The 27817-nt window shown below is 32.8% G+C and overlaps 1 protein-coding gene across 1 annotated transcript in view; it reads left to right on the top strand.

The window, feature by feature from the left end:
• HGF (hepatocyte growth factor) overlaps positions 1-27817 on the top strand; it is a gene marked incomplete at its 5' end in the record, with an annotated part of 61258 nt that overhangs the window by 28205 nt on the left and 5236 nt on the right. The window contains 8 exons of the mRNA XM_039252467.1: positions 8257-8359; positions 12014-12147; positions 17753-17791; positions 19017-19113; positions 21854-21928; positions 22801-22944; positions 23483-23589; positions 23713-23858. Of these exons, the coding sequence (XP_039108398.1) occupies positions 8257-8359; positions 12014-12147; positions 17753-17791; positions 19017-19113; positions 21854-21928; positions 22801-22944; positions 23483-23589; positions 23713-23858 (845 nt within the window). The remainder of the gene's footprint in view (positions 1-8256; positions 8360-12013; positions 12148-17752; positions 17792-19016; positions 19114-21853; positions 21929-22800; positions 22945-23482; positions 23590-23712; positions 23859-27817) is intronic.

The following is a 27817-nucleotide window of genomic DNA, read 5'->3' as shown; positions in this document are numbered from 1 at the left end:
ACAGTTTCAGACACTGGGGATATACTAGTAAGCAAAACAAAATTCTTTGACTCCATGGAACTCCAGAAACTCCCGCAAACAGGAAACAAAAATGAAACAAGCAAAATGGAAGTGGGAATGATAAGTTCATTTGGGGTAAATGTTAGAGGGAAAAACGTCCCAGAGTTAGACGAGACGGTGTTAGTGTTCTATATTTTAATGGTATGGGAAGATCTGAAATATCAAGGGAACATTTAAGCAGGACCTTAAAGAGGTAAGTAAGGGAGCAGTATGTGCCATGTGCATGTATCTGTAAATAGCATTCTAGGTAGAGGAAACTGCAAGTGAGATGGGCCAGTGCTTGAAAAGGGAAAGGAAAGAGACAGCCTCACTGTGGCTGGTACAGAATAAGCAAGGGACACCATAGCAGAGGATGTGGCTAGAAAACAGTTGCGCTAAATCGCATATGCCTGGTAGGAATTGGAAGGATTTACATTTTTCCTCTGAAAGAGATGGGACTCTGTTGTGGGGTTCTGAAAAGATGTAGATGATCTCTCTGGCTTCAGTTTTAACACGTGACTCTGGCTGCATTATGGAAAATAGCTAGACATTCTAACGAGGGCTAAAAGAAGAGAATCTACTGCCCGTTTTCCGTATTTCAGGAAAAAGAAGAGAGTGATATGGACCTGGGTGTTAGCAGTAGAGTTGATGTGTAGTAATGGGGTTTGGGATAAGCCATCATTGACTTGGAAACGTAGACGCCATTGAAGGTCATTGTTTCAGGGAGCCATAGTAAAGTTAAAATTAAATGGGTTTTAAAAAGAAGTCATTTGTCAAAGATTAATAATAATGTTGGAATCTGGGCATTTATTAGTATATAATGAATTCAGGGTTATGATTTTTAAGCAATCATATTCTTTCCCACATATTTAATCATGGTCAGTCCTAAATCACCCCAAGCTAAATTTAAAGTTCATCTGGTAAGATTTATTGTTCTATACATCTCTCATCCTTTAACGTTTTCTGCAGTGCCACTTTTTTTTTTTTTAATGAACAACTCTGAAAAGTTGTAGAGGGAGGAGGAGTCTCTTTTCAGTCAATTTCACTGTTCTTTGGCAGATTTGGAAGGTCAGTTGGAAATAAAGCTGAAAACAGTGTTTAAGTGAGGTTTAGTACCAGCTGGATCTCCTTCGTCCCTGTCCTATTCATGTAAACAAGCAATAATAATTTGAGATAGAGGTAAATGAGAACAATTGTTTAAAAGGCTTCTTAGGTATATTAAGATTCTTTGCTATCCATATACATCACTTACCAAAGGGTCAAGTAATAAATAGAGAATTTTAGATTCTAAAAGTTAAGCTGATGATATTGCTTATCTAATAATACTATAAATTAATAGATGAAGAAATTATTCTTATGAACTTAGATTGCTTGCCTAAATTCTCAAATTAGCACAGCTGGGATTGAATATAACCTTCCTTGAAATGATCTTTCCATTACTTTAAAAGAAATGTTCTTTTAACAATATGTCATACTTGATAAATGCAACATTGTGTTAAACTCTGTAGGGAAGTTAAAAATGAAGTCCTACTTAGGAGACACTGTTAGCCAATTCAATACATAGCTGTGAAATGTTAACGGCTGTGCCGTTGTATGATACTGCCAAGCTAATTGTTGGCATCGTTAAATGTGTGCTATGTGTGCATGCATGCGCGCGCGCACACACACACACACACACACACACACACAAGGATGTTGCTCTTATCCTTCTCCATTTAACAGAAAATACAAACACGTACAGATTGATTTATTAGAAAAGTTTTTCCTAAATACTGAACAGCTGAATTAGCATATATTCAAATGCTCTTCCAGTCAGATATTGAATAACTCTATTAAAAACTAAAAACTGGGGCGCCTGGGTGGCTCAGTCGGTTAAGCGTCCAACTTCAGCTCAGGTCATGATCTCACAGTTTGTGGGTTCGGGCCCCGCGTTGGGCTCTGTGCTGACTGTCAGCTCAGAGCCTGGAGACTGTTTCAGATTCTGTGTCTCTTTCTCTCTCTGACCCTCCTGCTCATGCTGTCTCTCTCTCTCTCTCTCAGAAATAAATAAAACATTAAAAAATTTTTAAAAAATAACAACTGAAATTACAGACTTTCTTCAAAAATGCTTTTCAAACACAACTTACTAAATTATATAACATACACTTATAAGCAGTAAACAGGATGCAATTCATAGTTTTAAGTACTTATATTAAAATCATAAATAATGAAGACGAGTAAATGAAATTTCAAACTTAGAGTTGGGGAAAAATAAACCAAAAGCAGTAAAAAGAAAATAACCAAATTAGAGCAGACATTAATAAGGTCTAGAACTAATAACACTAGAACTAATGAATAAAGCAAATGATGGTTCTTTGAAAAAAATTAACAATATAGACAATCACCAGCTAGTGAAAAAAAAAAAAAGACAAAATATAAGAAAAAAAAGAAAAGACAAAAATATAAAATAATAACTATCAAAGGGGGAATAAGCATTGAAACAGGAAAATTAGAAAACATAAGAGACTCCTTTATACAGAAGTGTATTAATGAACCACTCTATCAAAAATCTACTGTACCTAGGTGCATTCACAGACCAGTTAATCTCAAAGCTACATAACTTCCTACGGAGCCTAAAAATACAGTAAAGCACAGTAAGTTATATGTAAAACTTCCATCAGGAATGTTGAAATTATCATATTAATACCTAAACCTGATAAAGATAGCAAAGAAAAAAAAAACAGTAAACTTTTCTCATTTGTGAATATAAAATCTTCAAATGAAATTTTCGTGAACAGCCCAAAAAAGCAATTTAAAAAATAATGCATAATCATTGAGTAGAATTTAGTCTTAAGAAGAAACTAATTCAGTTTTAGAAATCCATTAACAAAATTCTTCTTAGATCTAGGGGAAAGCAATCATATAATAAATGTCAACAAATTTTGAAATTCCTGTTACAAAATCTACTCCTTTCTCATAAAAATATTAAAATGAGATTTTCTGGAATATACGCACACTCTACACAGATATCTGTATATTCATATATATATTCAGAGAGAGAAAGAAACAGAGACAGAGACTTCTTTAAATATATATTCACATTTTAACATATACACATATAGACACATAGAGATCCCCACATACACAAACACATATAGACACAAACACACATATATAAGTATATGTTATATACTTAATGGGGATATATACTATATACATACTATAGTATATATATGCTATATATAGTATACAATTGATGAGGAAACATTAGAGCCATTCTTATGAGTGTAAAAAAGAAAATAAGAATTTATACTATTTTCTTTACTCTGTAACATTGTAAATACAAGTCAGCATAAGTTAACATATTCCTCTTTAATACTGTAATGGGGATGTTGTTCTATATAAATAAAAAACATATTGCTTTATGCAAATGATATAAATAGTAATATACTTAGAAAATTAAATTCAATAATAAAAAAGTCACTAAGGTAGCATTCATATATGAGTTTGAAGATTTAATTGGAGAAAACTGTATCTATAATAGCAACAAAACTAATGGAAATTTAAGAAGGAATTTTGGAAGAAAAGTGTAAAATCTATGTAATAAAATTTTAAAATCACTAATGAAAGCCATATAGATGTTTTTAAACATGTGGAAAAACATCCGTTGTTCTCTGAGAACTCAACATCATAAATACATCAATTCTGCCTAAGCTAATGTACAAATTTAATGTGACACTAATAAATAGATCAATAAGTCTTTTTCTGATATCAAACAAACTGATGCTGCAGTTCTCTTGGAAGAATAAACACATAAGTGTACTATGGAAAATCTTGAAAAATAAGGGTGATTGCAGGTAATTAACTTTATCACATATTAAAACATTTTATAAAGAGCTGGTAACTATGACTCTAGTTCATGTACAATGAATAAATTGACAACTGGAACAAAACACAGAGGTGACAAATATACTCCTTATAGAGACTTAAGATATTAAAAAATGTGTCACTATACATCACTGGGTAAAAAAAACTTTTAAAATACAATAATGGATCAATAAGGTAACCATTTGGAAAAACGATAAAATTAAATCCATGCCTTATACCATTCCCCCAAAATAAACTCCAAATATATGAGAGATCTGAACATGAAAAAGGAAACTATATAGATACTAGAAGTAAACTTGGAAGAATCCCTTTTTAACCTAGATATGGTGAAATGATTTTTAATTAACAATCAAAATCTAGAGGCTATAAAAGAAAATATGATAAACTACATTGAAAACCTACCATGGCAAAGCACACACACACACACACACAACCATATTAAACTCAAAGACAAAAGACAAATTTGGAAATATGTATTGAAATGCATATACAGATAAAGAGAAAATACTTTTAATATAGAAAAAATTCTGAAACCAAAATGTAAAGGCTCAAAAAAGTTAAGTAATGAACAAAATACATAAAGATTATATATATAGCAAAATACATAAAGCAATATACATAAATATTCTAAAATACATAAAGCTATATGTATACATATATAAATTCCCTTCAAACACGAGGAAATTATGCTTAAATTTACATAGAAAAAATATAAACATTGAAATTTGTCACAATATGTATGAGGCTTGTATTTCTCACGTATAATTTACAAAAATTTAGAAGCTTGACAACATTATCTTTTGCTAAGCTGGTTATCCCTTTCCTTTTCGGGAAAGGAACTCTCACACATTGTTCTTAGGAGTGCAAAGTGGTAAAACGCATGGAACATAATCTTACAATAATTAAGATTGTACATGCAGTCACTTTTTGGCTCAACATGCACTGTTTGAATATGTAGCTCCAACAATATGCAAAAGTGAACTCATATTCATGAGTTCTTTATTGCAGCATTTTCTGTAGCAGGAAAACAACTCAAATGTACTTTGCGACATCACACAATGGAATACTATAAATTTGCAAAAAGAATAATAAAATTTTCTGTGAGCTGACATGAAGTGATTTTCAGGTATATTGATAATAAAAAAAATCAAAGCACTAGAGTACATATTTGGTACTGTTAGTAATAAATAAAAAGATGTACTACTAACAATAAAAATGGGATATAATAATACATATATAGAATATATATAGAAATAATTTGTATATTTATATTACAAATATGTATTTAATTAGTTTTGACGAAAAAAGTGAAATTATACAGGAGATATAACAAGAAACTAATGAGATTGGGTTACTTAGTAATGGTAGGTAGTGGGTAGAAATACAATGATGCAAAGGGAAAATGAGAATTCTCTGAGATATACTTTCATATAGTTTTGACCATTAACCAATATTAATGTTTTAAATACTCAGAAAGCAACCTCAAGAGGAACAAAAACAGAAATATGCCTCTCTCTATATCAGATAGATACCAATACTATAGGGAAGAAAGAAAGACTAACTTTTGGACATGATTATCTGACTGTCTGTGGGCTCACTGGGATATACTTAGGGCTAAATAACTATAAATAGATTTTGAACTTTAAAGTGTAAGTCTTTGTTAGTATTGGGACATAGAAGTATTGAAATTATTTTGTGTACATTGTTGAATTGAGAAAATAGGCAAACTTAATGTTACCTAGAATGAGGCTGTCACACTAATGGGATGGATGGAAGGAAGAACTCTGTGGTATTAGACTGAAGTGGGAGAAAACACACACACTCGTGAACACACACATGCACACTGCCTTGTTCTATCAAATAAAAGGAACTAGAAATGATGGCACCAGACAGAAATAAGCACATTTTGGAAAAAAAAGAAAGAGAAAGAAAGAAGCACATTTGGCACCTATGTCTTATCTTCTCCTTACTTTCCATCTCTAAAATAAACGAGAGCTCCTTGGAGAAACTGTCCCAGGAAGCCTGGGACAAGGAGAGTGTAAAGTGTAGCTGGAATATCTTTCACTAGCAAGTTAAGAGGTTATAAAAAAACAAAAAACAAAAAAAACAAACTCATGTCTTCCTCTCAAAACCCTGTAACCATTATCTAATCATGAGGAAAACATCAGACAACCTCCAACTAATGGACAATTTATAAAATACTTGGCCTATTTTCCTTAAAACTTGACAAAATCATCAAATAGGAAAGTCTGAAAAACTGTCACATTTAGAAGAACCTTAGAAAACATGACAGACAACTCAATGTAATGTGGTATCATGTGGAATCCTAGAATACAAAACAGAATATTAGGTTAACAACTAAAAATATTTAAACAAAAGATGGTCTCCAGTTAATAATGCATCAGTATGGCTTAATAGTTAAGACAAATCTGTCACACTGATATAAGGTATTAAAAGCAGGGAAAACTGTGTGGTATATGAGAACTCTCTGCATCAACTTACAACTTTCCTGTAAGTCAAATCTATTCTAAAATAAGAAGTTTACTAAGAAGAAAAACATATCATAGCCTGTATTCAAATAAAATGGTGGTGGTGGTGAGGAGCATCTCATCCTCTGATAGAGAAAGCATGTGCGCAAAAAATCCAAAATGTATAAAAAACATAGTGCTAGTATGCTGTGTTGCACAATTGTTTTCTTCAGTAAGAGTCTATCTAAATAATTTACTATCTAACAGCCAAAGATTTAAACTTTCCTAACATGGGGGAGTGGGTGGAAAAGCACTGACAGAGGGAAATTAATTCACTGGTATATTCTGCATATGTGCAAGCATTAGATTTTATAAGTTTATGCTTTCTTAGAGCAATTTTATTGTGTCCTGAATATTATATTGTCACTATGTTAACTGATTCCTGAACAGATTACTAAATTATTTATTTAAAATTGTTGTTGGGATTTGACCCTATTTATTATGATTACAAAGCATTTTAAAGTCAATGACAATAGACTATGGTTTACCAAATTCAAAACAAATAGTCTTAATGTTGACGTATATTTGTAGATAAGATTTTATAGTCAAACATACAGTGTTCGTTCATATAAAAATCATGAATGTTTAACAGATAGTCACTTTGAAACTACGTATTATTATTTTAAAATAAGGAAAGGTGTTTCTTTTCAAATGTAGAACTGAAATTCGCATATTTGGAAGACCCTAACTTCTTTTTTGTGATATTTTAAAATTAGGAATATTGATATTCCTATCAATATTAATAAAACACAAATTATTCAACTGACATAAAGTGAAAAATAAAACCACATGGGACACAGTAAGATACATAGAAACCAGTTTAAAATGGCTCCCATCAACCAACTTGCAAACAATTCTGAGTGTCAAAATCAGCAATGGGAAAAGGTCATCATGTTGAATAAAAAGAACATACATGAGTCTGTCTGTATATTACCACTTCTACTACAGGCATTTTATTACCACTACTGGTAGTAGTTGAATAATCACACAGAAGTAGTGGAGGAGAAGAAAACATTCTCATTTACAGAAAAATGATAATACATAAAGAAATGCAGGAAATTGTAAAACAACTGTTTTAAAACCAGCATAGTAATCACTGATTCATGCAAAAGTAATGAAAAATTAAAGTAGGCCAAGCCATTTATGAAAATATGTTTGGCAATAAGATCCTGATTCAATATGAAAGGCCCCCAAATTTTCCTTTACATCACTTAACCAAATTATCAAACTCACTACCAATAATGGAAAATGATAAAATATGTCATATGTCACATGATAAAATGCTCTGAAAAGGTCGAAATATCATCTATGCCATAATCCTGCCTTTATCTTGATTTTAATCATGAAAAAATAATGAGACCAATGGAATTAAAGAACATTTGCAAAACAGCTGGCTTGAGTGACTCAGAATGTTCATGAAAATCTAAACACGATAAATGTGACGGATATATGAGTGTTCATTATGTCATTCTTGTGACTTTCCTGTGAAGCAAAAGTTTTCAGAAGAAAATGTTGAGAAACACATATGCCATTCTAAAAATTCTCATGTATTTGGTGTCCATATAGGCCACTCATTTAAGTTTTTCTTTGATTGTTTTAAGTTTGTAATGTGATGCATAAACCCTAATATTAAGGAAGAAAAATTTGGTTGTAAACAAAGATACTTTAATCTGAAATATTTGAGTTTCTTTGACTTATACCGATTTCAGAGTGTGTTATTTTAGCTTTTATGTTGACTTTCACGCATTATCATGCTTGTAAAAAATGTTTTGTTCTGTACTTCCTTATTCATTAGACCTCTCTCCATATATTTTATGTTTAGATTGTTATCGTGGGAATGGCAAAAATTATATGGGCAATTTATCCAAAACACGATCTGGACTAACATGTTCAATGTGGGAGAAGAACATGGAAGACTTACACAGGTGTGTCAATTTCTTTCTTTCAATAGATCATATTTTGTGATAACTGCAGATAGTATATTCAGATATGCACATTGCTATTCCTTTCTATTTTTTATATATTATATTAAGCTAATAAAAACATTAGATTTGTTATTCTGTGCAACTCAACTTACCATTTTCCCTCCAAACCTTTAAATAAGTAATTCAATCTAGCACATTTTTTATTGAACATTTACTATGTGTTCAGTTCTGTGATAGGTGCCCATGGGAAATATTAACAAAAAGTGGACATAAGTTTTGGCTCCACTTTTAAGGTTGATATGGTTATATTGGAAAGCAACTGTATAACTTGATAAGACAGTGTATAATTAAATGGCAAATCTAGTGTTTCAAATAGCACATTTCTTATTGTGTTCTCATACTTAATTAATTTTTAATTTTAACATCAGTTCATGAAAAATCAATAACCATTTTCATGTACATATATATCTTAAATATCCACATAACTACTAAAAACTTACAGAGACAGGTTTCTTTGTGTAGCTTTGACACATTAAATTTTTCTACAACTAAAGGAATGTATATGTAACTGAAAAAAAACATGACACATTTCAGAGAATTAGAGATTTTGGCATGGAACGTATTCACAATTGTCTCCTCTCAACCCTAGCAATAGTTCTAGTGTGTTTGGAATTACTAAAGAAGTCTGAGACATAGCCGAGACATAAAACTGATTTTTAGCAAATATCTCAGAATATATGCACTCAGAATAAAAGCAAAGGGGCATCTGGGTGGCTAAGTCAGCTAAGAGTCTGACTTTTGCTCAGGTCATGATCTCACTGCTCATGGGCTCAAGCCTTACATCGGGCTCTGTGCTGACGGCTCAGAACCTGGAGCCTGCTTCAGATTCTGTGTCTCCCTCTCTCTCTGCCCCTGCCCCACTCGCACTCTATCTCTCTCTCTCTCTCAAAAAAAAAAAAAAAAAAAGAAAGAAAAGAAAAGAAAAGGAAAATGTTAAAAACAATTTTTAATAAAAGAATAAAAGGAAAAAGGTTACTGTCATTTGATCTTATTAGGCCACCACAATCCTATGTGGAAGACTTTCTATATGTGTGAATAAGGATGTAAGGGCTCAGAGAGGATGAGTTATTTTGCCTCCCGTCCTACTTTGATTTTAACTTTATTCTCTTCGAAAATGTACTAGCTAGTGGATGATATGGTTTCAATTAATTTACTTCACAAATAGTGACAGTTCTAAAGCAGTGTTTTCTAACATAAATATGCATTTCACACATCTAATCTGCATTAACAGACACATTTAAGGAAGTAAAAATAAATAGGCAAAACTATTTTAAATAATACGTTATTAGTCCAATGTATCTAAAGCCTTTTCCTTTCAATATGTATTCAATATAAAAGTTGTTAATGAGATGTTTTACCTTTTTTCATCTTAAAGCTTCAGGATCTGGTATATATTTACAATTAAAGCATCTCTCAAGTTGGACTAGCTACATACCAATTCTTCAGTAGCCACATATGGCTAGTAGCTACTGTACTGGACACTGCAGCTTTGGGATTTCAAAGATAGGCAGAATTCTAGCCTCATGGATCTCACACTCTAGAAGCCTTCCTAGAGGAAGGGAAATTAATTGGGGACATATATGTTAACTAGGAGTTGGTCAAAGGAAGTATAGGAGGAGAATACCTCAGGCAGAAAGAATAGCTTGTCCCAAAGCCCAAAGACTGAAGTGTTGAAAATCAGAAATACTTTTGGTAAGGTTGGTCAATGTCCACAGACAAGGAATTCTCCAGTAACAAGACCATGTAGAGCCTTGTAAGGTGTGGTAAAACTTTGGATTTGGGGGTACATGGGTAGCTCAGCCAGTTAATTTTCTGACTCTTGATTTCAGCACAGGTCATCATCTCACAGTTTGTGGGATCGAGCCCCAATTTGGGCTCTGTGCTCATGCATGGAACCTGCTTGAGATTCTCTCTCTCCCCTTCTCTCTCTGCCCTTCCCACCCCCCTCTCTCTTCCCCTCTCTCAATCTCTCTCTCAAATAAATAAATAAATAAGCTTAAAAAAATCTTTGGATATTATCCTAAGTATTAAAGAGATTCATTACAGAATGTTAAGTGAGAATTAGTATGATTAAGATTAAATGCTAATTTCGACACCGCAATTTTTGAAGGCATTTTTAGAAATATGGCGGGGTAGACTTAGCTTTTATGGGCTTATGAAAGACAACTGTACTAATTCTTCCTTCAGAGATTTCACATTGGAAACTTGACGTTTTTATAGTGGAAGAATTTACACGCAGAAATCAGCAAGGACAACAAATAAAGACTTCATACACATCTCTGAGTGCCCTTTTAAACATTACCAGCATACCACTGGAATCATGTAACATATTTATTTATGGAATTCATGGTTATAAGTCTTAATTCACTGAGTTTGGGTTGGACTTTCAGAAATAGTTGAAAGTCATCTGAAAACTTGCAGGAAATTAATGAACGATAAGTTGCATGTTACCATTTTGATTTAAGAATAACCTACAACTGAGTAAGAACATAGTATGGAATGGTGGTTTTGAAAACTGACTCTGCAAAGAGCCATGTGTTCAAACCTCTGCTCTGCTGCTTAGAAGCCATGTGACCTTAGAAAAATTGGTTTCTGTGGATCACTGTTTCCTCAAAAATAAGATAGCATAATTTAGAGCCTGTATCATGAGGTTGATCTAAGGTTACATATGTAAATCACATATGATAGAATCTGGTACATAGTAAGTACTATATGTGTTTGCTGTTGTCATTGGTCCAGAAAATGAACTTGAGTTTGGAAAGATAGTCCAACTTTCCCTGTCCAAACTCTTTCCACTTTTTTGAATGACTCATTAATTTCAGTCAAGCATGATAGTAATTTAGATTACTGATATTTACTTGTGTAGTTTTCATGACTTGGTCAGGATGGCCATTTGGGATTTGGCTTTTTTAATCTGATCAAAATAAATATAAATATTGATGTTAAATGAGTGGACATGGTCTTACAAAATAACATAGAGTATTTTTGCTTTTCTTATGTAATAAACTGAGTAAGATATAAAATAAGAAAGTGTTACTCAGTTATCTGTCCAAAAATCATATATTGTAACTATATGCTGTGTGGAATTTTAGAGTTTATTTCATTTGCACATTACTATTAACTTTTCAGTGTATCTTCCTGTCCTTTGTTATAATGATGTTGCTAGTGATGTTTCTTATGTTTCTGAATCATGAAAAATACTTTTGCAATAGCTCGCATTTTCTAAGTATTTTATAACCTTGATCTTCTTTGTCATCTACTCTTTTTCCAGCAGTTCTTCTCCACTTCTATGTATAGGGGTATTTTTACCTTACCAATGAAATTATTAAATAGAAGCAAATCCCAAAATTTTCACCATTTTATCTATTTAATCACACAGACACATTCCATATTCCTGTGTTAGAGAGCATGCTTCTGAACTGTAAGAACAATTAAAAAAGTCTAAAACAAAGTAATTAAAATTCACACCAAGTAGAAGCTTGTGTTGTTTCTATAATGGAAGTTACATGCTAGGATTTTATCTTCTTGGTGACAGTTTGTTTCTGTTGGACAAACTGAGCATCTTGTGATCTTCAGAGTTTGTTGTTCATGCAGGCACATCTTCTGGGAACCAGATGTTAGTAAGCTGAATAAGAATTACTGCCGGAATCCTGACGATGATGCCCATGGCCCCTGGTGTTACACAGGAAATCCTCTCATTCCATGGGATTATTGTCCCATTTCTCGTTGTAAGTACTTATAGGGATCTTCTTCAGGTGAAATATTTTAAATACACTGAATCTCCTCTAAACTGATACCTTGATCAGAGGTGGAAATATATGAGGGCTGGAGTCAATCCTAAAATGGAGATGCATTCCAGACACACACACACACACACACACACACACACCTTTCTTCATCATTCTGCTGACCTTTTAAATATTTACCTCCTCAGAAGATTCTCACCTGAAAACCAGATGCAATAAAATGGCCATGGTTCTAATATGACTGTACCAAAAAGACCTTCACTCCCAATACTAACTGTTCAGGCTGTGAGTGTAGCAGAGCTCTAATGAAGCCCCCGCCCAGTAACAGACCCATGGACAGACCTGAGATAACATTGCTTTCATTTTCTTCTCATGCCTTAGCCAAATATTAGAAAGCCTGGAACATTCTTACCAAGTTTCTGAGTCAAAGATGATTTTGTTAAAAGCATATCAGTGTTTAAAGTAAAAGATATATGTAGAATACATATGTCTGATATACATCCTATAAAAGGGCTCCTATATATCAATAATAAAAAGATGACAAAGATTAGGAGAAAAATGAAGATAATTTGTCTTCCAGAATAAGTATAATTAAACAAATAAACAAAAGTAGATTAAAGCTTAATAGAAAGAAAAATGAATTTATAAAAGCATAAGATCATTTTTGCCAACCAGAATGGCAAATAAGAAAGTAACTATTAATGCTCAATGTTAGTGAAGGTCTGGGTAGTCAAGGTCTTTCAATACTGTGATACTTGGTGAATTGGAAAGATTGTCTGGAAGTCAGCTTGGAGAAATGTCTCAGGATTTTTCAACCTTGGCACTAGTGACATTTTGTACTGCATAAATCTTTGATGGAGGAAGCTTTCCCGTGCAATGAAGAATGTTTGGTAGGGTCTGTGGCCTCTACTCTCTAGATGTCAATAAAAACATACTGAGAATCAAAAAAACATCTCTAGATATCACCAAAATCTCCCTGGGGGACAAAATCACCCTAATTGAGAACCGCTGAATAATATATACTGAGATGGAAGTATAACCTCTATATGTTATTGAGTGAAAAAGCCTTATAAAGCTGTGCCAGTAGCAAAAGTCCATTTTACTAGACTACATATCTCATAGCTCTATGTTTATAGCAAATATCTTTAAATATCATGTTAAACTATCTCCTGTCTAAAAAAGGACACCTTTGTATTTTAAGAATGTTTTTCCTGGTGGGTGGGGGGATAAGTGAAATCGGTAAAGGGGATTAAAGAGTACAATTATGATGAGGACTGAGCAATGTATACAATTGCTGAATCACTATATTGTACACCTGAAACTAATATAACACTGTATAGTAACTATTCTGGAATTAAAATATAAAAAATTCAATAAAATAAAAAAAGAATGGTTCTCTTGTGAGATAAGTCAGTACAAGTACCCCGAAAATAGGAATAAAAGTACTCATTTTAAAGGATTAAAATGAAGAAATGATGTTTGCTTTAAAACATGAAATACAGGGGAACCTGGGTGGCTTAGTTGGTTAAGCATTGGACTCTTGATTTCAGCTCAGCTCAAGATCTCAAGGTTCGTGATTCTGAGGCCCTACATGGGCTCTGCACTGATAGTGTAAAGCTTACTTGGGATTCTCTCTCCCTCTCTCTCTGCCCCTCCTCTGCTCATGCTCCCTCTAAATAAACAAACAAACAAACAAACAAACACACAAACTTAAAACAAAAGATGAAATACGAACATATAATTTATGGCAAATTAAAGAGATAATTTCTTACTTTAAGTAGAAACACTAGTCATCTTTCTTTCTTTTTTTAATGTTTGTTTATTTTTGAGAGACAGAGGCAGAGAGAGACAGCGAGAGAAAGATTGCGAGTCAGGGAGGGGCAGAGAGAGAAGGAGACGCAGAATCTGAAGCAGGCTCCAGGCTCTAAGCTGTCAGCACAGAGCCCTACGTGGGGCTTGAACTCATGAGCCGTGAGATCATAACCTGAGCCAAATAGGATGTTTAACTGGCTGAGCCACCTAGGCACCCCAACACTAGTCATATTTCTGAAACTTTCATAAAAAAGGCAAACTTCTTAAATATGATATTTATCTAGTAAGGCTATAACTGACTCTGAACTTCCCAACCTATTTTTAATAAGTAAATTCTCTAAAATATTAAATAAACACCTTCTATATGAAAATAAATCATATTATATTATTTATATATTTATTTTATTAGTTATATTCATAGCCTTGCAAATTAATTAGTGTGTTCCTAATTTTCAAGTTTTCCCATATTAGGATTTGCATAGGTCCTGAAAATGTTCTTCAGAAGATGTCTTTTTAGTTTTAAGACTAAAAAGCAAAGAAACCTACCTCTCTGGCACATAAATGTTTTTTTTAATGGTTAAAGGATTACTCTTTATAAACATTAGTTTTACCTGGTGGTATCTTTTTGTGTAGTCTCTATGATTAAGAATGATGGAGGCTGATAAAATATCCAGTGGTCTAGGAAGAAGAGAAAATCTCAGGTTTCTAAAACGGTTCTATTGCATTCCGACATACTTAAGAGTAAAATGCTCCTGTAGAATCTCAGGGAAGTGCGATTTGGTTTATAAACGTTACTGACACAGGACTCTAATAATTTAAAAGTTTTCAAAACATATTTTTAACTTACATTTTAAAACTCAAAGTTAGTAATGTGCTATTGAAAGACTTCAGAGTTTGCTAGTATTTGATTAAATGCTATTGGAGATAACTCATTTTTATTTGAATATATTCTGAACATTAATTTCAATAAATATTTTTACACTGTCATTTTTCTAACTAATATTTATAGCCAAGATTTATTTACATTTTCCCGCTGGTGAAAGGCTAATAAAATTTATCTTTAGAAGGTCTGAGTTCTTATTTATTTAACTGTAGAGACTGTATAAATCATTTTCACACTGTACATTTATATTAAAAAACATGCAAAAGTTTTTTCTTTCATCTTAAAAAATGCTTACAGAATAATACTTACCATACATTTTTAGGATTATCAGATATGTAAAAATAAAATTGCAGAAATGCCAATATATTTACCTATACACATACACACTTTGTAGATCTTAGGACAAATCTTCAGTATTAAATACTTAGAATGTAGTGGTTAAGAGCTTCAATTCCAACTTCCAGTGTAAGAATTTCAGCTCTATTACTAAAAGTGCCTTACGCAAACTTAACTTTCATCTCACTTTGTATTTTTTTATTCACATATTAATTTTATTAACTTTTTTATTTTTTTAATGCTAATTATTTTTGAGAGAGAGAGAGAACATGAGACACAGAATCTAAAGCAGGCTCCAGGCTCTGAGCTGTCAGCACAGAGTCTGATGCAGGGCTCGAACACACAGACCACAAGATCATGACCTGACTAAAGTTGGCCATTTAACCAACTGAGCCACCCAGGCGCCCCTATTCACTTATTAATTTTAAATTGAGTTGCTAGTGTGTACAAAGCCCTATGTTATAACATGCTAGGTATACAACAATATAAACTATTTTTTTACCTTCAGTTACTTTTCAGTGTAGAGAAGAGACATTTATGTAAATATAATTTAATAAGTATATATTAATATTAAAATATGTAGTGAGAATGGGAACATAGATATCTGCTTGGAGAAATATGTGATGTCCATAAGGTTTTGAGCTTGGATTGAAACTAAGACACATTAAAGGATTTTTTTTTCAGTTATGAACTCATATTTGGTTCTGAGGCCATAGAAACACATACACATTTACCTACTCTTCCATAGGTAAAACCTTTATCACTGACATGTTTCCCTTTCAATTTAAGTTGAATCACTACAAAAGATTTGTATTATATATATGTATGTCTTAGATTTGAGTGCTATGGTGGAGACAGTATGGGAAAAACAAAAAGAAGAAGCAAGAATAGTATTTGATGGTAAAATGGAAAAGGCCTAGAGAGCAGTTTCTCAAAGTTTTGCTCTAAGTATTCAACAGAAGAAGCTAGAATGCTTTTTAAGAAACTCATAATCTAGTCATCAACTCAGAAACTTCAGAAATCTGATGTTAAGTGGTATTTCAGCTTATTCTAAAGTATGAGAAATATTGGTTTAATGGAAAAATATAATATAAATTATTAAAGTCCTAAATATACAATATCTATAAATTTAAAAAAACATAGTAAATTGCAATAATTATTTTGTTGACCTATTAACTTGATGCTTAGAAATAGGAAACTTGATATACAATTTAAGATAGAATGGCTGGTCTATGTCTTTCATCGCAACACCAGAAAGACTAAAAATCTAGTTTTTAATTTTAGAATTTTCAAGTAATTGATTGGAGTAGAATGACAAATATCCTTGATGTTTTAATGACCATAGTTGTCCTCAATCCTAATTCGTACTATGAGCTAAAATACTGACTTCAGCTGACTCTAAGATATTCTCCTCAAAGATAAGCTAAAAAGGGAAATAATGAAATTTATATGTTTGCCTTTACCCTTATTCATTTAAAATATCTAGGTATGTAAAATGAACATAAATAACAACCCCTTAGCATATGTTAATTCCTATGAGATTCCCTGATAACAATTAAATTTGCATGTATTAGAAAGGAATCCATATGCCATTATTATCTTGCGCCAGTTTATGTGAGCTCAGGGCCTTGCCAGGGATTAACAACCAGCTGGGTTTAAATAGTGCCTGACTAAACTCTATACCATCATTACCGAACAGTCAGACATTAAACTACAGGAAATGTCTTATGCCTCATTCATTATTGCATAAGTATTTTCAAATCCTAGCATCTTCCAAGCTTTACTCTTTGCAGAGATTAAACCCCAGTAGGGAGGTTATGAAAAAAAAATAAGTAAGTTATGACGTGTTAGTTAGAATTAACTTGCAGTTCCCAGTGTTCTTTTTTCCCATCCTTTGTTTTTGTTACCACGTGGAAAAATCAGTATTTGAAATATTCTAACAAAATGCAATTATATTTTGTCATCCCTCTTTTTCCATTAGTGACATTGATTTCTATATTCTAGAATTCTTGATGTTTTCTGAAGCATGTGATGTTTCAGTTATCCTCAACCATATAGCAAAATAAAACTGATTTTCAGAAAATCTGTAAAAGGCCTAAATTACAGTAAAAACAAAAACAAAAAAAATACCAAAGTCAATCTGTATGATTGGCCCAAGCAAACAATAATAAGCATTAGTGCTATTCAATGCGATATTCATGTGTACCGCATTGGGCATCTCTGTAAGATGAGGCAGCTCCCTGAGTCCAGCAGGGTAATCTAAGCTTCCAATACTCATCAAATCACACACCTGAGAGGCTCCACAGTTCTATAATAGGACTTTCCTCACATTATCTATCCACTACAAGTAGGAAGGCGCCTCCATTACTGCCTAGCAAAGAGATGAGATACATACTTACTAGAAGCATACCATTACATTTTATCTTTAAATAAAATGTCAAAAGTTTAGTAAGTTATCCAGTTCATGGATATTTGGATTTTAATATATAGCTTTGGTTTATATAATGGAAATATGTATGAATGAATTATGTATATATGTATATGTTTATTTTACAGGCGAAGGTGATACCACACCTACAATAGTCAACTTAGACCGTAAGTAATCTTTTGTAACATGTAGTATATTCGAATCTCTAGGATTCAGAAGTTATGTCATTATTTTCTTCATGTAAAAATATCGCTATATTAACTGCCATCATAGAAATAATTTAAAGTATTTTTTTAAATTAAATTTTTCTCTACATGCACGTGTAAAGGGGTTACAAAGGAAACTATGTACTGAATATCAAACTTCAATTCTCTGTCTGAAAATATAAGATGCTATACTTAACTTTGAAAAGAGCATTTATCTTGCTTGTAGTTTTGGTCAAAATGGACCTTAATGGACCTTCACCATCCTTTAAATTTAAATCAGGATGCTAAAGTCAGAAAAAATAAAACCAGAAGCTTGGAAAGTTAAGCAGTGTGTCCACCCTGCTCTATTTTTAAGGCTCTTTACACGCACCACTAGTTAAAGATGATACAAAGCAGGAAGTTCAGTTAATATTCAATTTACAAAAATGTTTTTAGAATTGCTTGTTTCTGATTTTCACATATGTCTTGGGCTGAAGGAAGACACTCAGGGTTTTGATTTAAGAGACCACCTGCTGTGTCTCAGCCTGAAAGAGCAAATGGAAATTTTAGACCATGTACAGGAGTAGAAAGGGTAAGTAAGATGAGGAATCCAGAGAAGGGTCAGGAAAAATTTGACTCAAAAGAATTCTGTATCATGTTATTTGGGTTTAATGATCTGGATAAAATAATTATGTCATCTGGATGCAATTTCAGTAAATGCACTTCTGGTAACATGTTTCAAAAAGGCTCTACATTCTTATCATAAAAATTCAGAAGTAATAAAAGACAAATATAGTTTTTTTTTCATTGAGGCTATTAATTTCCATTGTCATTCAGAAATGGCCACTATAAAGAACACTGTTCCATTTTGTACTGAAGTAGGTTTGTGAAGGAAATAACAATTGTTGTTAGATCTGAAGAGCCTATATTAGGGCTTGGTGACCAAAACTACTGCCACTATGGCAATGCTGTCTCCCGTGAATTAATTCTTTTTTTTTTTTTTTTAATGTTACTTGTCTACTTAGATGAACACAGCAAACATTTTAGGCCTGTTTTGACACTACAGTCATAATACCTTCTTTCCTCCAAGTGTTCTGACAAACTTATAGTAGTTGCATTTGTTTAATTACCATGCTTTTAAACAAACTGAGAGGGACTGATTATTGTAAAATGTTTGTCAAAATGTTATCTTTGGTCCTCTTTTTAGATCCTGTAATATCTTGTGCCAAAACAAAACAACTGAGAGTTGTAAATGGAATTCCAACACGAACAAATGTAGGATGGATGGTTAGTTTGAAATACAGGTAATTATTAATAGATACAAATCATATGTATTTGAATTATTTGCAAAGCCTTATTTCCAACAGGATGGTTGTGGCACCCCTACAGGCACCCATATGAGGGCGGCACAAGAGGAGACTGGCCACATTCTGCTTGCTGGTTACCCTCGGATTTTGCAATCTGTGCCTCCAGAGATGGTGCCTTTTGAAATGTTTGTGGAGGTTCCCTATGACATTGTCTCTGATCACAAGTGACACTTCATTAATGATTAATAAAATGCAATTACACAGAGAACCTACTCATACCTTGATATCACTGAAGTAGTTCTAAGACACATGCAATTAATGCCCTAATCTAGGATATTATGACATTATTTTCTAACATACCTATATATAATCATATCAGAAACTTTATATTTTTGTTTTTAATTTCTAAATTTTTTCATTGGCATTCTAATGAAAATGAAAATTTTAACTTCTACAATATCCTATCATTGAGAAAAAGATTAACCAACTATACTGAAGTTGGATAGCCTTTCTATTATACTATTCAGCATGGATGAAAAATTCTTGACATGTCTATTTCTCAGTGTTCTTAAGAATCATGGTACGTTCTCAGTAAAATCATTTTGGACAATATACTTATATAAAATTAAGATTACTAATTCTGTTGGAAGAATTAAATATTGAAAATAGAAGTTAACTAAAATCTGATATGGGGCGCCTGGGTGGCTCAGTCGGTTAAGCATCTGACTTTGATTCAGGTCATGATCTCACGGTTTGTGGGTTCGAGCCCCACGTTGGGCTCTGTGCTGACTAGCTTAGAGCCTGGAACCTGCTTCAGATTCTGTGACTCCCTCTCTCTCTGACCCTCCCCTGCTCACGCTCTCTCTCTCTCTTTCAGAAATAAAAAAAAATTAAAATCTGATCTTACAACTCCCTATATATTACATATATTATACAGTATGGTAATCAGAATGTTATGGTACCTTTGTATTTTTCTCTGTTGGAACCTCATCTTATAGCTTATCCCAAAATATACCTGAATTCTAGCCCCATTTTCCCTTGTTTTCAAGACACCCCATGTTTCTTCCTCCAAGACTTTAGGTTGTTTTTCCCACTGTATTTTATGCCTGGAAAATCCTTCTCATTCTCCAAATACCAACTCAAATATCTCCTCTCTTTGAAGACCCTATATTCCTTTACATCTAACTTCCTAGTTAGAGGTAGAAAATACATCTTTTTCTACAGTTAAATCATAGGGATATTAAAGTAGAAAAAAGACAACTTGAAAATGAAGTTCTTTTATGAATAAGCAAGTTCTTGGCAAGCATGGATTTTATAAATTTGATAGAAATATAAATCAGACTTTTGATACTGGTAGAAGATGGTCTAAAGCTTCCTTTCAATATGCCCTTCTTGCAAGAAGTAACCCATCAAATTTGACAAATATTTATGTCGATAATTGTAGTGTAGCTGTCCTAGGTGTGTAGTACTGAAACAGACTTGTGAAACTTTCCAGAATTAGAGCTGACTATGAGATATAAACAGTTTAACGAGGACTGTCAATTTTGGGGGGAGTGTTTCATTTTCTTTATGATAAATTTGTTCTAAGATTCCACATATGTGAATTACTTGGTAGTTCTTTACAAATCTCACAACTCTAGGAAAAAAAATGAGGCATATACTTCTAAATTTATTACTGACCATGGGAGGATGGATAAGAATACTCCTTTGAAAGTCTCCATCCTTAGAGGAGCAGGTGAAACTCTTTCATCAGATCAGAGTACTATAAATTTTTAGCAAAACCTATTTTTTTTCTTTTAAATCCAAGTCCACAGTAAAAAGCAGCTATTTAGTTATTCTTCCAAAACACATATGGGAGGAATAGAAATTAAAACTCGATATATACTCTTATCCTCCTCTGTGGTGCGGGCCATAAATAATTACGGTCTTAGTCTGGGAACCTTCTTCTATTACCCTCTGAAGCATTGAACATCTGTACTCTTTGGAAATGTAAATTGGGAAGAGTTGTGCTTTTTTTCCCATTTCTCTGCCAAAATATAATGCATTTACAGGTTTAGAATATCATCAAATAAATGTGCTAGTATTTTTTCCCTACAAATATTTAATAATTTCCTAGATGATTTGTCTTATAAACTGTTTTAATTTTATAAGTGAAATTTTATATTGCTTGCTTTACCCTCAACAAATTTACTCAAACTCCGCTGTATTCAAAGTTAACATATCAAAAATAAATAATGGTAATGAAAGAAGGGAAATAATGGACACCAATATATTGCTATGATCAGATAGTTTTTAGGGTTCAGGTAAAAACCCAAAGTTGCATTTTTATAATCAGATACTGCATTTAAATAGGTCTAATTGTTTTTGTGATTCTTTTGTGATGTTTATTCAAGCTAAATATTCTATATTTGTAGTACATACTTGCTCTCACAAGGATAAATACACACGCACATGAATATGTGTGTTGGATATGGATCTTGGTGTGTAATGGTAAGGCTCCTTATTCAAAAATAAAGATGATTTCATATTTGTAATTACATTATGAAAAAATGCTAATGCTACAATCATCAAATATCATCCTTTCAGTAAAAGAATTACTCATTTTATTCTGAGTTAATTTCTATATTTTCCTCTCAAATGCATTTATTTTTAACAAATAGAGCCATAAGTTTTGCATTAATTGGCAGGCACCCTTTCTGCACAGATGTTACTTGTTTCTCTTTCCTCTTTCTCATAGAAATAAACATATCTGTGGAGGATCATTGATAAAGGAAAGTTGGATTCTTACCGCAAGACAATGTTTCCCTTCTCGGTAAAGTGTTTCTGAAACCAATATTTGTTTTGAGCATTTAAAAATATGTAGGGTTTCCATTTAGCTTTCAGGCTTAGAATGTGTATTCATTTAGCAGATTTGCCAACAAGGGGTGAAAAAATTATGTACTTTCTTTTTTTAGATTTAGCTTGCAAAACTTACTTTGACTTAATTGATATTTATGTGCTGGGCACTACTTCTGTTCACTTTTTTCGACAACTGGTATGACTCTCATTTGGGAGGGAATTTTGCTAGAATTATGTAAATAATCTTTTCCCCTCACCTCCTACTTGCACTCTTTATTTGCAAATAGAAATTTTTTTCTGAATTATCAGCAAATTTCTCTCAATTCTCACTTCTCCCTTCTTATGTAGATCCAGCCTCACAATCATTCTGGGAATATTTTCTAATGAGAATTAGCCTAAGGAAAAGTTAAGGAGGCAGCATTTGTAAGCTTACCTTCTGCTTTTTCATCGAAGACATTTTGATTTTGTTGGTACAAAATTTCAATCCCCATTAATAAACCAAACATACACAAAGCTAAGAAGGAAAATCTGCAGAAAATTATAACTCATGTAATGTGCTTCACCTTAGAATTGTTCACGTGTGACCCTTAAGCAAGCATAATGAAAAGGTTTTATTTTTTTTTTCTTAAATAGACATTTAGAATTTGAGCAACTTGAAGGCTCTTTCTCCTTATGTGTGCTGGCAACATTCAGAATCTCTCATAATAAATATGTTGCTCTTTATTATACTTTGATTCAAATTTTAAATTTAGGTTATGTATCCGCCCTATTTATAAGCTAAAATGATAATATGTGTGAATAATACTACAATTTAAAAATGTATTTTACATTTAATTTTTTACTTAGCAACAAAGACTTGAAAGATTACGAAGCTTGGCTCGGGATTCATGATATCCATGGAAGAGATGAGAGACGCAAGCAAGTTCTAAATGTTTCCCAGCTGGTATATGGGCCTGAAGGATCAGATCTGGTGTTACTGAAGCTTGCTAGGTTAGTTGCTTGAGAAGGTTTTGTATTTGTAACGCACACTGGAATTATTGAAGCCTTTTCTTCAGCTATGTGGCGATTCTCTCTCTTTTATGTGAATTTAATATAAAATATATAAGCATATGTCATATAAAAGTATATGTCACGTGTCATATATAGGTGTGTGTCTGTACAAAGAAACAAAGAGAGACATCTTCAGAATTCTCAAAAATTAATAAATGAGGTTTGACCAAGTCTGACTAACCTGCTCTAAAACCAAAGTTTAGTGAGTAGTCATTTGATAACTTTAGTAGGTAAAATAATATTTTAAAAATACAGTGACCACTTAGCAAATAATATTAGCAAGTAAATAACTCATTTCTCTGCTACCTACTCCCATCTCTACTACCTCTGTTAGATTAGACATCCATCCCCTTCTTTTTTAAGAAACAAGACTGCTTATTCTCTCTTAATCTCATATTAAAAATCAACACCAAATTTCAACTGTTAATTTTGTGTTGATTCAGTCAAGAGTATTCATCGTTATACTTTCTATTTTCAGGCCTGCTGTCCTGGATGATTTTGTTAGCACAATCGATTTACCTAATTATGGATGCACCATTCCAGAAAAAACCACTTGCAGTGTTTACGGCTGGGGTTATACTGGATGTAAGCTATTTTTAAAAGATAAGGCAATATCATACTTTTTCAACTTAAAACAATTCTATTTGTTTCCTCTTTTTCTCACCTTACCCTGTGCTCATGAACTGTGCATTTTTTACATCATTCTAGCAATCACTCCTGATGGTCTGTTACGAGTAGCACATCTCTATATTATGGGGAATGAGAAATGCAGCCAATACCATCAAGGGAAGGTGACTCTGAATGAGTCTGAAATATGTGCAGGAGCCGAAAATATTGTGTCAGGACCATGTGAGGTAAAAAGGTTTTTTTTCTTTTTTAAGAAGTATGTAATGTCATAGTCTCTCATGTTTATGTTTTGTTTCTTTTTTTGTCTGTTTGGTATTTTGGTCCATTTTTCTCAAATAAATATCCCTGTATACCAAATTGTTCTAAGAGACAGAATCTGGGAAAGGTAATCTTTCATTTTCCTTGTGCACTTACTTTAACTAAACAGCAAGAGAATCCATGTTTCATTATCAGCAAGCTAAGATGACATTTGTCTCTCAAAACAAAGACAAAAACAATGAAAAAATACAGCCAGAACTCCAATGGATAGCTGTTCAGATGAAAAGTATTCAATATGCAGTTTGATACAATACTTTGCATTTTTCTAATGTTTTTTCTAAAGTTATCTGATCTTCCCAAATTCTCCCTAAATGAACTCTCTTAGTAATTTTGTTAGCAGTTACAGGCCTGGTTTTAAATTTTTAAATGTGTCTTTGGTTAATACAGGGCATGTGCATGTGAGTGTGTGTGTGTTTGTGTGTATTTAAACAATTCTATTTTAAAAAACCAAATGGTCAAAGTTTGTGACTTTAAGAGCTTGGACATTTTCATTTGTTAGGCAACTGTTCCTTCAACTTGGCTGTGTTCCAACCCCTATTTTATACAGACAAGCTGTGAAACCATTATTTTACAGGCATTTTGTTTTTTTACTTTTTAAAGTTTTAAACTTATTTTATGCACATTTTGTGCTTTTAAAATTATTTCTGAAACTGAGAATATATTTTTACATTTTTATTAAAAATTTTAATTCCAGCGCAGTTAACATGCAGTGTTATATTAGTTTTGGGTGTACGATATAGGGATTCAATAACTCTATACATTACTCAGTGCTCATCTCCCCCACCCACCTCCCCTCTGGTAAGCACAGTGTGTTCTCTGTAGTTAACATTCTGGTGTTTGTTTGTTTGTTTTTGGTCTGTCTCTTTTTTTCTTTGTTTCTTAAATTCCACATGAGTGAAATCATATGGTATTTGTCTTTCTTTACTGACTTACTTCACTTAGCATTATACTCTCTAGATTCATTCACGTTGCTCCAAATGGCCAAGATTTCATTCTTTTTTACGAGTAATATTCCTGTGTGTTTGGGTGCATGTGTGTGTGTATATGTATACCACATCTTTATCCATTCATCTATTTATGGGCCCTTACATTGCTTCCATAATTTGGTTATTATAAATAATGCTGCAATAAACATAGAGTTGCACATACCTTTTCGAGTTAATGTTTTCATATTTCTTGGATAAATACCCAGTATTTAATTTTTTAAGGAACCTCTATGCTGTCTTCCACAGTGGCTGCACCAATTTGCATTCCTACCAACAGTGCAAGAGGGTTCCTTGTTTTTCCACATTCTGGCCAACACTTGTTATTTCTAGTGTTTCTGATATTAGCTATTCTGGCAGTTATGAGGTGATATCTCATTGTAGTTCTGATTTGCATTTCCCTGATGATGAGTGATATTGAACATCTTTCCGTATATCTGTTGACCCCTGTATATTTTGGAGAAATGTCTGTTCATGTCTTATGCCCATTTTTCAATTGGATTATTCAGGTTTGGGTGTTGACATTGTATAGATTCTTTATATATTTTGGATACTAACTTCATCCGATATGTCATCTGAAAATATCTTCTCCCATTCATGAGGTAGCTTGTTAGTTTAGTTAACTGCGTCCTTTGCTATGCAGAAGCTTTTTATTTTGGGGATTGGTGTAATCCCAGTAATTTATTTTTGCTTTAGTTTCCCTTGCCGCAGGATACATATCTAGAAAAATGTTGCTATGAGTGATTTTAGAGAAACTACTTCCTGTGCTCTCTTCTAGGATTTTTATGGTTTCAGGTCTCATGTTTTTGTCTTTAGTCCATTTTGGATTTCTTTTTGTGTATGGTGAAAGAAAGTGGTCCAGTTTTATTATTTTGCATGTAGCTATCCAGTATTCCCAATACCATCTGTTGAAGAGACTGTTCCTATTGCACCTTCTTTCTTCCTGTGTTGAAGATTAATTGACCATATAATTTTGGGTTTATTTCTGGGATCTCTCTTCTGTTCCATTGATACATATGTCTGTTCTATGTCAGTAGTATACTATTTTGATTACAACAGCTTTGTAGTATATCTTGAAATCTAGAATTGTGATACCTCGAGTTCTGTTCTTTTTCAAGATTACATTGGCTATTCAGGGTCTTTTGTGGTTCTATACAAATTTTAGGGTTGTTTTTTCTAGTTCTGTGAAAAATGCTGTTGGTATTCTGATAGGGACTGCATTAAATCTGTATATTTCTCTGTAAGTATGGGCATTTTAACAATATTTGTTCTTCTATCAATGAACATGGAATATCTTTATATTTCCTTGTGTCATCGACAATTTCTTTCATCAATGTTATAGTCTACAGAGAAAAGGCCTTTGACCACCTTGGTTAAGTTTATTCCCTGGTATTTTATTATTTTTGGTGCAATTGTAAATGGGATTGGTTTCTCCATTTCTTTTTCTGCTACTTCATTATTAGTGTATGGAAATGCAACAGGTTTCTACACAATGATTTTGTATCTTGTGATACTAAATTCATTTATTAATTCTAGTAGTTTTTTGGTGGCATCTTTAGGGTTTTCTATATAGAATATCATGTCATCTACAAACGGTGAAAGTTTGACTTCTTCCTTGACAATTTGGATACATTTTATTTCTTTTTGTTGTCTGGTTTCTGTGGCTAGGACTTCCAGTAATATGTTAAATAACAGGGTGTGAGTGGACATCTCTGTCTTATTCCTGGCCATAGAGGAAAAGCTCTCAGTTTCTCCCTATTGAGGATGATATTAGCTGTGGGTTTTTCATAGACGGCTTTTATTATGTTGAGGTGTGTTCCCTCCAAACTTACTTTTTGAGGATTTTTGTCATGAATGGATGTTGTACTTTGTCAGATGTTTTTTTTGCATCCGTTGAAATGATCATATGGTTTTTATCCTTTCTCTTGTTCAGGTCATGTATCACATTGATTGATTTGATAATATTGACCCACCCTTGTATCCCAGGAGTGAATATGACTTGGTCATGACAAATGGTTTTTTAAATCATTAATTGTTGTATTTGGTTGGCTAATATTTGGTTGAGGATTTCTGCATCTATTTTCATCAGAGATATTGGCCTATAGTTCTCTTTTTTTGTAGTGTCTTTATCTGGTTTTGATATCAGCGTAATGCTGGCTTCATAGAATGAATTGGGAAGTTTCTTTTCCTTTTCTAGTTTTTTGGAATAGTTTGAGAATAGGTGTTAACTCTCCTTTAAATATGTATGTAGAATTCACTTGCGAAAGTGTCTGGTCCTGGACTTTTGTTTGTAGGGAGCTTTTTTGTTGTTTTTTTTTTATTACTGATTAAATTTCATTGCTGGTAGCCTTTATGTTCAAATTTCTATTTCTTCCTGATTCAGTTTTGAGAGGTTATATGTTTCTAGGAATTTATCTATTTCTTCTAGGTTGTCCAATTTGTTGGCATCTAATTTTTCATAACATTCTCTTATAATCCTTTGTATTTCTGTAGCATGCATTGTCATTTCTCCTCTTTAATTTCTGATTTTATTTTCTCTCTCTCTCTCTCTCTCTCTGTCTTATGAGTCTAGCTAAAGGTTTATTACTTTTGTTGATCTTTTCAAAGAACCAGATGCTGGTTTCATTGATTTGTTCTATTGGTTTGTTTTTGTTTTGTTTTAGTTTCTGTTTTGTTTATATCCGCTCTAATCTTTATTATCTCCTTTCTTTTGCTCTGTTTGGGTTTTGTTTGTTATTCCTTTTCTAGTTCTGTTTTTAGGTATAAGGGTAGGTGGTTTATTTGAGATTTTTCTTGCTTCTCGCGGTAGGCCTGTACTATTATAAACTTCACTTTTAGAACAGTTTTGCTGCATTGTAAAGATTTTGGATTGTTGTGTTTTCATT

This window comes from Hyaena hyaena, unplaced genomic scaffold (genome assembly GCF_003009895.1).
Source record: "Hyaena hyaena isolate Hyena2069 unplaced genomic scaffold, ASM300989v1 scaffold_415, whole genome shotgun sequence".
Lineage (NCBI taxonomy): Eukaryota > Metazoa > Chordata > Mammalia > Carnivora > Hyaenidae > Hyaena > Hyaena hyaena.
The sequence above is the reverse complement of the archived record's forward strand: the minus strand, read 5'-3'. Positions and strand labels throughout refer to the sequence as shown.